Here is a 13,276-nt window from a genome sequence, read left to right on the forward strand (position 1 = left end):
AAAACAAAAGATACCACATTGAGGACTAAGGTACACCTGACCCAAGCCATGATATTTTCAATCACCTCATATGCATGCAAAAGCTGAACACTGAATAAGGAAAAGCAAAGAATTGATGCCTTTGAATTATGGTGTTGGTGAAGAATACTGAACAGACCACGAGCTGGCAGAAGAACCAGCAAGTCTGTGTTGGAAGAAAAGCAGCCAGAGTGCTCCTTGGAAGCGAGGATGGCAAAACTTTGTCTCACGTACTTTGGACTTGTTATCAGAAGGAACCAGTCCCTGGAGAAGGACATCGTTCTTGGTAGAGTAGAAGGTCAAGGAAAAGGTGGAAGACTCTCAGTGAGATGGATTGATATAGTGGCCGCAGCAATGAGCTCAAGCATAGCAACAATTCTGAAGATGATGCAGTACTGAGAATTGTTTAATTCTGTTGTAAACAGGATTACTATGTGTTGGAACAGACTCAACAGCACTTAACAACAACAAGAAGCGTGATCGTGCCCAAAATATATAAATAAACAAGATAGATATAAAAGTTGTACGGACACAGGCATGAACTGTGGAAAGGGTGCAGGACTGCATTTTTTTTAAAGAGACTGTGAATTTCACCAGGATGCCTGTGTCATAGATGAAAAATACAGAAGGCTTTATGGATGTCATATGACTCAGTAGGGCAGACTCTAGGATGTATGGCAGATTTCAGAACATTGTCCAATTCCCAAAAATGTGCCAAACAAGCAATATGATGTTATGACATGAAACATCAATAGGAAAGAAATCCAAGGGGCTACACAGATTATGAGACCAAAGGAGCAAGTACTGCAGCACCACATGTTTGGTTCTACTGCCAAATCTAACACACTCACCACAAAAAAAGCCACAGGTCGTCAAATTAAGACATTCTGCTGAGGAGTCTCTGCAGGGCTCTCTTGATGTCTGTGTTTCTCAGGCTGTAGATGAAGGGGTTCAGCATGGGGGTGACAACAGTGAACATCACTGAGGCCACTGCACCCATCCTGAGAGAAGGTGAGACAGCTGAGCTCAGGTATACTCCAGCAGCCGTTCCATAAAACAAACAAACAACCGACAGGTGAGAGCCACAAGTGAAAAAAGCTTTAGACTTTCCACGCGATGACGGGACTCTCAGAATGAAAGGAACAATTCGAGTATAAGAGAAAAGAATCCCTGAGATTGGAACACCACCAAATATGGCACCAACTAAATATATTAATATGGTATTGGTGGAAGCGTCAGAACAGGCAAGATTGAAAAGTTGAGGAGGGTCACAGAAGAAACTAGGGATTTCCACATCTGTGCAGAAGGTAAGTCGTGACACCATCATGCAGTGTAGCTGGGAGTCAAAAAAGCTGATGAAAATTGACACCAGGACCAGCACACCACATAGACGTGGGTTCATGATGACTGGGTAGTGCAGGGGATGACAGATGGCCACAAACCGGTCATAGGCCATCACCATCAGGAGTAAACTGTCCAGACACGCAAAAAGATATAAAAAAGACAATTGAATCAGGCAGCAGGCATAAGAGATGTGTCTTTGGTGTGTGTGAGTATTCACAAGCACCTTTGGAACAGTGGTGGAGGTAAAACCAATGTCAGCTAAGGACAGGATGGAGAGGAAGAAGTACATGGGGGTGTGGAGATGGTGGTCAGAGATCACGGTCAGGATAATAAGCAGGTTCCCAGCCATTGTGACCAGGTACATGGACAGGAACATTCCAAAGAGGAGCGGCTGCTGTCCCGGATCCTCTGAGAGACCCAGCAGGAGGAATTCAGAGACATCTGTAAGATTCTGTGGTTCCATGTTGCAGAGACAGCTTTTGGAAAAAGAAAGCATTGGTGAACGGGCATCCAGTTCTGTGTTTCTATTTTTTAATTTAGGTAATTCATAAGTAAAGGATTGACACTTAAGGACCATACACTACATTCAGCAACATTTCTCAGTTGTGGCAAACCCATTCTTCCTAGAACTCTTTCTCGTTGGTTTCTGTGCTATTCATCCTTTTCTATCCTCACTCACTTTAGAGACACTCAGCTGAAGAATGTTAGAGGAGCAGACCATCTAGAGACAACAAATCCATACAGGCAGTAAAATATCATCCCCTCTTAATGAAGGAAATATATGGAATAAGAAATACCTTTTTTCCCTTTAAGGATAAAATCAGTCTAATTAAAGAACTTTAAACACTCTAAAATGTATTATATTTTATCAAAATTCCATGTAGTAAATTCATTTGGCCTTTAAGCTTTCAAAACTTACACTATTTAACTTTTTTTATTGACATGGAAAGTGTATTAAACTTTTCCCTTACCAAAAAAAAAAAAAAAAAAATCATTTGATTGGACTATTTATAAACCCCCTATAAAAGCTATGCGATAAACAGTCTGCCTCTATTTGCTTGGTTGTTCCACTGCTGACAGCTCGTAAACCTCACCCTCTCTGCCTTCTGCCCACATCTGCGTAAGGTATTAAGACAGCCCAGGCGCTCTCTCTTTAGACTCTCTCAATAGTTTCAAACTGGGCAAGTCCCTGCTGATGTGCTAGAACCCTCAGGCAAGATCCAACTCTTAACCACAAAAACATCCCTGGAAACAGGCACTTTCCTTGCTCTTTCAAGTCACATTTGGACATCTTGGGAGCCTGCCAAGGTCTTCCTAGACAGTGTTCTTTTTGAGTAATAAGGCTTTTCATCCACTCTTGGAGTGTGTGTGTGTGTGTGTGTGTGTGTGTGTGTGTGTGTGACTTCACCAGCCTAAAAATTTGAGCCAAATTCTGGGTTGGTGAGAGTCCATCCTGACTCTCTAGAGTGCTGAGTCTCATTCATCTCTCTAGTCCTACTGGGCACCCCTGGAAGGGAGGAAAGCAGAGTCAGAAAAGCACCCAGTATGTGGACAAGATATTGACTATACTTCGCTCCTGTGAACTAAAAAAGAATGATCAGTATTTAACAAAGATTTCTTGTTTTGGTTGCCTACCCTCTGCCAAGTGTGGTATAGGCTGCGTTGTTGCTGTTAGATGCCATTGAGTTGGTTCCAACTCATCATGACCTTATACACAACAGAACAAAGCACTGCCCCATCCTGCACCATCCTCACAATTACTAGTATGTTTGAGCTCAGTGTTGCAGCCACTGTGTCAATCTACCCCATTGGGCGGGGTTGTAAGCTCTAGGGAAGCAGAAATGAATGAGACTCTGTTTCCCTGCAAGCACTCCACCTGGGGTGACCTACGTGGAGAAATAGCAGGTTGTGTTAACAGGTTAGAATATTGGCTAGGTGCCCTGCGCAGTGAATGGAGTCTCACTGCCCAGAATCAAACCTGGGTTCACTCCATTCTACATCAAAACTTGATTAAAATAGATAGAATTACCGTGCTCTGTTTCTCTCCTACCGTACCTGTACCTGTTGTCATTGCTGTCGAATTGATTCCAACTCGTAGCTCCCCTAAAGGACAGAGTAGAACTGCCCCATAGAGTTTCCAAGGAGCGCCTGGTAGATTTGAACTGCTGACCTTTTGGTTAGCAGCCGTAGCACTTAACCACTATGCCACCAGGGTTTCCATTAAAATACAATAATAATAATCTGTGCACTTATATCTTAAGGGTAAATTGTGCAGATGAAATTTAAAAAGCTACAAAACACGTAACTCAGATTCTGGCACCAGGAAACCCACAATATCGTTTGGTGATATTATAGTTACTGTCATCGTCATTATTATCATTGTCATCATCCTCAAATTCATGATAATTTAAATGTACCTGCCAAACCAAACCTGTTGTCGTCAAGTCGATTCCGACTCATAGTGACCCTATAGGACAGAGTAGAACTGCTTCATAGGGTTTCCAGGGAGAGGCTGGTGGCTTGAAACTGCTAAACTTTTGGTTAGCAGCCAAGCTCTTAACCATGGCAATTTAGAGGGATTCATTCCCTGCTCTGGTGGGAGCAATGCCCATGGAAGCTAGAAATAGTTGAAGAGGAGAGCAGAACTCTGAAGGTGAGTCCTCAGATCCCCAGCAGTACAAAGGACATAAAATTCATAAACCTCTTGGCTGAACCTGTCTGTTTTGGTTTCCCTTCTTGCTATCCCAAAGGTGTTCTGACAACGGGGAAACAATGCTCTTGACTGTCCCTCTGGCGTTTCTGTCTCCCTCAGCACTCACTGGGTAGCATGTTGTCTTTGATGGGCCATGGTTGGAGTGTGGATCCACTGCCCTTCTCCTGCTGGTGAGAGATGAGGGCTGAGGCTCCTTCCTTAGGAGTGACAGGAAGACAGACTGAGGCATGGGCTTTCTGAGGTGAATGATGACAATGGGAAGAAGAGACACACATATGTAGGCTTCTGGGCTGGGACAGACACTCTGAAGAGCTGGAGACACAGGCTAATAATTTGCAGTTGTATAGCTTTGAGAGTGCAACTCACAGAGCTCAAAATTAGACTAATTGATCTGTTATCCCAATCTCTGAGGCTTGTTAAATTAATGGATGAGGTAGGAGAAAAATGAATGTCCTGGAATGGTCTGGGCATTCCTAATCTCAGGAAGAAAAACACACATATTCTCACCTCTGATTTTTAACCTGCAGGGATTGTATTATGAAATTCAGACAGTTTTTTTTTCCTAGTTGAAAGAATCAATGAGTCACTTTTATATCAGCAAATGCAATGTATTGATCCGGTGATTTAGGGAGAATTATAATTTCTATACCAAGAATCTGATACTATTTCCATATCTCTTAAGATTAGTGTCTCTAAGGAGAATATTCTACTTTCCTTCCCATAGCCTTTTCTTGGGGTTTGGGATTTTAGGCATTGAAGATTTATTATTTTTTTATTTTTCACGAATTTGAATGACAGTACTAGTTCTACTCTCTTTAGTTGATATATGTTGTTATATCAGAAAAAAAGTGTTTATATAGTTGTTTGATTAACTTCATACTTTGTCTGAAATCTGCAGGGTTCTATGAGGTTGCAATCAAGGTGTTCCCCAGGGGACTTTGGTCGTCTCAAGGCTTGACTAGGAGAGGATCACTTCCAAGTTAATTCACATGGATATAGCAGGATTCAATTCCTTTAGTAGCTATTGACCAGAGGACTTCCTAAGTTCCTTGCCACGTGGGCCTCTTCATTGGGCAGTTCTCAACATGGCAATTGGCTTTCATCCAAGTATGTCAGCAAGAGATCAACAGAATTCTAGGAAGGTGAAAACTAGAGTCCTTTTGCACTGTAATCTTGGAAGTCACATCCCATTACTTTTGCCATGTTCTATTTTTTTAAGTGTATCACTAGGTCTGGACCACACTGTGGGGAGGAGATTATTCTATGGATTAAACACTAGGAGGCATGGGCCACTGTGAGAATTTTAGGTACTGCCCACCACATAGGACTTGCCCTCTATTAAGATGTTAGGTTCTAAGCCTAGCACAGTCACACCCCATCTTCTTAGCCCATCACAACCCATGTCCTTAACAAAACTCACCTAGGGAAGAACTGGAAGATGGTCACATCTACCTCTACACTGGATATTTCTGCAGACTATACCATGCTGTTCCTGGCCATGCAGTAGAAGAAGGCTCCCTGGTTTCCATTGGACAAGCAGAACCCTTCCACAGGCATCATGCTAAATTGTACCTATTTTGTGTCCCAACTCAACAAATATTGCCAGTGGCTTCTGATTTCTACTCAACTGGAAAGGTCTCCTACCACCTATTTGTCAGTGTGTCCTACTGTGGTGGCTTGCATGTTGCTATGATGCTAGGAGCTATTCCACCAGTATTTGAAATACCAGCAGGGTCACCCATGATGCACAGGTTTCAGCAGAGTTTCCTGATTAAGACAGGCTAGCAGACCTGGTCCTGTAATGGTTAAGATCTTGGTGACTGATAACCAAAAGTTGGCAGTTCAAATCTATCAGCTTCTCCTAGGAAACCCTATGGGGAAGTTCTACTCTAGTCGGAATTGATTCAACAGAAAAGAATTGGGTTTTTCTTTTTTTTTTTTAGGAAGATTGATACAAGAAACACAAACATACCAATGATGATGAAGATGGTGCAGGACCAGGCAATGTTAGGATCTGTTATACATAAGTCCACTATGATTGGAGCTGACTAGGTGGCAACTAACAAGAACAACAACAAAAAAGGGCTCATTTCACTCCAGAATAAAATTTTCTTTAGATTCTTTGTGTTTAGAATTCTTGAAGTCTTTAATAAAATGTGCTTTTGTCTTATCTAGTGTTTTTTGTTTTGTTTTGTTTTTTTCCTAGTAATTAAAGTGAGGTTTATGAGAATAATGGCCTGTTGCACCTTTATGTCCTACCCTTGTGACCTTCCTGGTTCAGAGATCTCTTTGCTGAGGAAATGGAGATCTGTATGTCAACTTATATGAGGAAAACCTGAATATATATAATCATTTGGATATATAGAAAAGGATGCTATTTACCTGTGTATAGATACCTAGTACAGTTTTTTTTTTTTTCCTTTGAATACCAAATGATAAGTATGTAGAGGTGTATTGGAGAAGGAGAGGCTGAGTGTTGAAACCTTGTAGAATGGTAGGACGGTAGCAGAATTTTAATACTAAACTGAACTCATTTCATAGTGGGTAGTGTGTAGAGGGCAGGGCATTAGAGAAAATGGGAGAAAACCTCCACGAGATGGATTGACATGGTAACTGCAACATTGGGTTCTAAACATACTAAACATACCAAAAATTGCAAGGACGGTGCAGAACCAGGCAAAGATTTGTTCTGTTACATAAAAGGTTGCTATGAGTTGGAGTCGACTTGTTGGCAACTAACAACAACAAAGAGTGTATCATATTCTAGAATCACTTCCAAAGATGAGTGTAGAGGACAGATGTATGAAAACCAAAGAGAGTTGTGTTCTTGTGGTAAAAAGTGAGATTTCCTTTTCCCAATTTCCTCTCACATGGTGACTATCCTTGAATCAAACAGAAAGACTATCATCTTCCTGCAGCCTGTTTAGGTGTACAGTTGAGGAAAGTCTACCCTCAACTTTTAATCCCTGTTTTACTTATAGAATGTATCAAAACCTACCCTTTTATTCAATGATTCTTATTTTTGCACATACAATTAAAAGGAATAATAGAGTCCATCAAATATTCATAATAATAAAAACAAACTACATATTTCTTCCTTCAGGAGTTCTTAAAGATCTCCATGAAAAGCACAGTGCTCCAGAAAGGAAGGAAAATACTGGATGTATTGATTCAAAATATCTTTAAATTTTCTTATAAGATAGTGAATATTTTATTCAATGTAATACAAAGTAGAGACGGGACTAATCTCTCACCTCACTGTGCAATAAGGTACGCCTGACCCAAGCCATTGTATTTTCAGTTGCATCATATGCATATGAAAGATGGACAATGAATAAGAAAGATCAAAGAAGAATTGATGCCTTTGAACTGTGGTGTTGGTGAAGAATGTTGAATATACCATGGACTGTCAAAAGAAGAAACAAATCAGTCTTGGAAGAAGTACATCCAGAATGCTCCTTAAGAGCAAGGATGGTGAGACTGCGTCTTACATACTTTGGACATGTTGTCAGGAAGGATCAGTCCCTGGAGAAGGGTATCGTACTTGGTAAAGTACAGGGTCAGTGGAAAAGAGGAAGACCCTCAACAAAAGGGACTGACACAGTGACTGCAACAATGGGCTCAAGCATAACAATGATTGTAAGGGTGGCACAGGACCTGTTTCATTCTGTGGTACATAGGGTGGCTATAAGTCAGAACTGACTCAATGGCACCTAACAGCAACAGATAAATGATATCCAGTTTCTGCCCTTGAACTATTCTAGGTCTCATTGGGTAAGGATAAATTATAATGGCCTGTCAGGTATCCAAGGTAAACCACATTTAGAGTTCAAATAATTTATTTGAATGACATTAGTCATTGAGTAGATGACAATGGAATGATAACTGTATTTACTAACCATGCATATGCATTATCTGTTTAATTCTTACAAGGTTGTAAGCTAAGTATCCTTTAAAACTAGATGATGCCTGGCTACAACTGATGACTGCCCTGACAGGGAACACAACAGAGAACCCCTTTGGGAGCAGGAGAGCAGTGGGATGCAGACCCCAAATTCTCATAAGGCCAGACTTAATGGTCTGACTGAGACTGCAAGGACCCCAGTGGTCATGGTCCCCAGACCTTCTCTTGGCCCAGGACAGGAACCATTCCCGAAGCCAACTCTTCAGACATGGATTGGACTGGACAATGGGTTGGAGAGGGATGTTGGTGAGGTGTGAGCTTCTTGGATCAGGTGGACACTTGAGACTATGTTGGCATCTCCTGCCTGGAGGGGAGATGAGATGGTGGAGGGGATTAGAAGCTGGTGAAAAGGACAGGAAAAGAGAGAGTGGAGGGAGAAAGTAGGCTGTCTCAGTAGAGAGAGAGTAACTGGGAGTGTGTAGCAAGGTGTATATGAGTTTTTGTGTGAGAGACTGACTTGATTTGTAAACTTTCACTTAAAGCACAATAAAAATTATTAAAAAAAAAAAAAAAAACTAAGAGCTGGATACCATGAGACCATAACAATAAGTCCCAGTCCACAAAGGAAATGAGTTACAGGAACTAATGTTGAAATCAAATATATTCCCTACAAAACACATCAGTTTAAGAATTCAATTGGCCTATCCATATGGTGACTATGTTAGTGTTCACTTATTGGTCTATTATCTTTACTAAACACTGTTATAATCAGCATTTTTCATTACATCTTCTTAATCACTGTCTCAGATGAGTGCTTTTGTTATCACAACTGCAGAGTGGAAGAAGTTAAGCAGAAAAGATGCTTTATATTATGCCTAAAATCACAGTTTGTAGTATCAAGGTCTTTTTGAATTCTTGGAATGCACACTTAAAATGAACTTCTTGAAAGTGATATTAAGGGCTACTCGTTTGACCCAACCTTGACAGCATTATATTTAGTCATTACAATGGCCTTGGGAGATTAACGCTATTAATCTCAATTTAATGATGAGGTCTCTGAGACTCAATGAGGTGTGCTGAGTTGTCAAAAGTGTCCAGTTTATAAGCCAAGATTTGGATGGAGGTATGTCATCAAATCCCACACACTTGCTATTATCTGTGATTCCACTTCCATATCAAAGATAAGCACACCACCTTCTGATAGCCGTTAGGAACCTCTGACATATTTCTTTCCAGTCTTTTCCCCATTCATAACATTAATCAACTAGTATCACTCATTTTAGGCTTTGAAGTTTAAAGAGGAAAAAGAAAATGGTACTTTTGAGGAAAGCCTACTATGAGACATCAAAAGGAGACATTACCTTGGATATATCTTTTGTGTGTGTGTGTGGCTATCCCTAGGTTTACAGAACTGGATGTGCAACCTGGTTCTGGGGTAGATTGGACTCACAAAGTCTCATTGCAGTTAACCATAAGTGGAAGATCAGAATACTACTTTCATGATTTTTAATGAGAGCTACATTTTCCCACAAGCTGGTATGGCCTCATCCTGTGTCAAGTACAGTCCACTCTCCTTTATCAAGCTTTCTCAACAGGAAAATTTGTAAGGGATTTAACTCAGACTTAAAAAACAGAGTAAATTAAGCTATTTATTGGGCAGATTTTCAGAAAGCCCCAAATTACTTCCTTGGAAATTATGTCAAAGCTCTAAAGAGAAATGCATATCCATATAGTAGAACAAAGATGGAACCCAAAGGCAATGAAACGTGGTAACACACAAAAGCCACTGCCATTGAGTTGACTCTGACTCACAGTGACCCTATAGAACAAAGTAAAACTGCCTTATAGAGTTTCCAAGGAGTGCCTGGGGGATTTGAACTGCCAGCCGTTTGGTTAGCAGCCATAGCACTTAAACACTATGACCCCAGTGTTTCCACATAGTAGCACAGTAAAGTCTTAATCAAGCTATTACAAGTGAACGTCAAGAACTCCCCTTTACCGGAGACATGACCCTTTGCCATCCTAGAGTAATGAAAAATAACAGAATATTTATTTTTTTCATAATGACTTGATGAGGTAACGATCCTAGAGCACCAATAGAGCCACAGCAATTGGATTTATGATACCACCACCTTAATCTTCATTTGTGCAAACACAACGAAGACATACCATTTACAACCACCTTTTTTTTAGAGCATGCTTGATGATGTTCCAATTTTAGACACTTCACAAATAGTTTTATTCTCAAAATAGTTTATCAGCCAGGATTCAATAAAGAAAAGTGAAAACACCATGAAGAACATTTCATATAGGAAACTGGTAAAATAGTTATACAAGGACTGAAAGGCAAAAATTGACAATGTGGCAATACACAGATAACTGCAGAAAGAAGCTACCACACCAAGGTCTAAGCAAATAGGTATATGAGGAAAATGTCAGGCTTATTAGGATGTGGTGACCTTTGCTGATCATTATTAGAAGACCCAACAATAAAGCTGGATAGGAAATCAGAACAGTGGTTTAAAGATTCTCTCTTCTCCTAGCTGAGCGTCACAAAGTAATATATAGAAGAGTGAATCTGGGTAAGGGAGACAATTGCTTATCAACAAGCAGACATGACCAACTATATAGTGTGCAGGGAAGAGGCAGTGGTGCTACTTTGGTAGAATTCTCCCCTTCCATGTGGAAGACCAGGTTTCACTCCAAAGCAATATAACTTGTGCACAGCCACCACCTGTCAGTAGAGACTTATGTGCTGCTAAAATGTTGAACAGGTTTCAGCAGAGATTACAGACTAAGAAGAACTAGGAAGAAAGGCCTGGAAATCTACTTAAAAAATCACCAATGAAAACTCCATGGATCACATATGGTTCTGATCCACAATCAATAATGGGGATGGAACAAGACTGGGCAGCACTTTCTTCTGTTGTGCATGGGGTCCCCATGTGTCAGGGAGGCAACTCAAGAGCTGCTCACAACAACATGATGCAGAGGGAGAAGATATGAGAAGAAATATAATCAAGAATATTGAGAAGAGTCAGAGCAAGATGGTGGAATAGACAGACACTTTCGGTGAGCCCTCTCACAACAAAAAACAAGTGAAACAAATATATTTATGACAAGCTAGGAGCTCTGAACATCAAAGGCAAGCTTAGAAAAAGAACTGAGGGGCGGAGGAGGAAGAGATGGTTCAGAAGCAGAGAGGAGTTAGCGGACCTGAATCATGGGGAGCCCTCAGACACCATTCCCTGGAGTGGCAGCAGCGGGCTGGTACTAGCGTTCTGCTGGTTTCCTCAGGGAGAAGCAGCCAGCCACATGGCCCACTCACAACTTTAGAACCAGAGAAGAACCATGTTTTTGGCAAAAACTAAGTACGTGCATATATGTTATCACTCCCCCCACCCCGCTCCCAAGCCAGCTTTAGCAGCTGATTTTCCTGGGCCTGAGATAGGCCCAGTTGAGTGCCCAGAGCCACCCCCCTGGACTTAGAAAAGGAATAAATTTGCAGTTGGTGGAAAAGATAATTTGCCAGCTCCACTAACTGGGGGAGCTCAGGACTGAAGCAGCTCTTGACCAGGCATAAACAGTCCATGGACTTTGAGTACCTTTCCCCTCTGAATGGACCTGTGTTGGCATATTTCAGGAGAATAGACCCTTGTTGGCAGACTCCAACCATTTCAGCTGTGCAGTGGAGACGTGGGTGTTTGATATTTGACATTGTTTTGCCTATTAAACAGGGTCCTCGCCTACCCACATTGGCAACCTAAGGACTAGTGGCTCCACTCAGGCCACCAAGCCACCCATGACAGGGTTCAAAAGGATAACTGGCACCTCCCAGTCCTTACAACCAAAAACATTGGGTGCCCATTATCCATCTGCAGAACCCACCCACCTGTACCCTCTAGGGAACAGGGACACGTTTTCCTCAGAGACACATGCAGGAAGATCCTGAGCTCCCTGCCTTGTTCAGAGTGTGACCCCCTGCTGCAACCAGATAATGGCACCTACACCAATCATCCCTGCCCGTCTAAGACTGTAGGACAGAGCCGATACTACACACTTGATGATCAGCTACCTGGACACATGAGCTGAAATCATACAAGAAAACTGAATGGACTTCTAGACTGATATACCTGATAACAGCTCTAGTTGTCTGGGGATAGGACGTCAGAGCTCCAAAGGCAAAAATAATCAAGCTAGCTCACTCAAGCAACCCATTTGGGCATGTCAAAACAAAACGAAGCTAAGACACAGTAAGTAAATATAAAATAAACTAATACAATAATCTATAGATGGCTCGGAGACAACAATCAATATCAAGTCACAAAAAGAAACAGACCATGATCGACTCACCAAGCTCTCAAAACAAAGAATCAAGAAATCTAGATGAAAGTGCCTTCTTGGAACTACCAGAGGCAGAATACGAGATTAATATACAGAACCTTTCAAGATATCAGAAAGATCAGGCAATATGCAGAACAAGCCAAGGGACACACAGATAAAGCAATAGAAGAAATGAAATAGATTTATTCAGGAAAATAACAAAAAATTTAATAAGCTAGAAATATCCATAGACAGACAGCAATCAGAAATTCAGAAGGTTAGCAATAAAACTACAAAAGTAGACAGACAACTCAATAGGAAGTCAGAGAAGCAGAATTGAGCAAGTGGAATTCAGAATTTCTGAATCTGAAGATAAATCACTTGACCCTAAAATATATGAAGAAAAATCAGATAAAAGAATTTTAAAAAATGAAGAAACCTTAAGAATCATGTGGGACTATATCAAGAGAACTAACCTACGAGTGATTGGAGTACCAGAACAGGGAGCGATAACAGAAAATACAGAGAAAATTGTTGAAGATCTGCTGCCAGAAAACTTCCCTGGTATCGTGAAAGAGGAGAATACATCTACCCAAGATGCTCATCGAACTCCACGTGAGGTAGATTTTAAAAGAAAGCCACCACGACATAATATAATCAAACTTGCCAAAACCAAAGATAAAGAGAGAATTATAAGGGCAGCTAGGGATAAATGAAAAATCACCTACAAATGAGAGCCAGTAAGAATAAGCTCAGAATACTTGGCAGAAACCATGTAGGCAAGAAGGCAATGGGATGACTTTTACAAAAAATTGAGGAAAAAAATTGCTAGCCAAGAATCTTATATCCAGCAAAATTGTCTCTCAAATATGAAGGTGAAATTAGGACATTTCCAGATAAACATAAGTTTAGGGAATTTGTAAAAACAAAACCAAAACTACAAGAAATACTAAAGGGAGTTCTTTGGTTAGAAA

The 13,276-nt window shown here is 40.9% G+C and overlaps 1 protein-coding gene across 1 annotated transcript; it reads right to left on the reverse strand.

Moving 5' to 3' along the window:
* Nucleotides 1-895: 895 nt before the first annotated feature.
* Nucleotides 896-1,825, reverse strand: LOC126071083 (olfactory receptor 7E24-like). The gene has a single exon (XM_049875375.1). It carries the CDS (start codon nucleotides 1,823-1,825, stop codon nucleotides 896-898), a length of 930 nt encoding a protein of 309 aa, XP_049731332.1.
* Nucleotides 1,826-13,276: the final 11,451 nt, after the last annotated feature.

This window comes from Elephas maximus, chromosome 3, assembly GCF_024166365.1.
Source record: "Elephas maximus indicus isolate mEleMax1 chromosome 3, mEleMax1 primary haplotype, whole genome shotgun sequence".
Taxonomy (NCBI): domain Eukaryota; kingdom Metazoa; phylum Chordata; class Mammalia; order Proboscidea; family Elephantidae; genus Elephas; species Elephas maximus.

Excerpts from the sequence above, each read along its gene's own strand:
- LOC126071083 (XM_049875375.1), bottom strand. The coding sequence starts at position 1,825 with ATGGAACCACAGAATCTTACAGATGTCTCTGAATTCCTCCTGCTGGGT.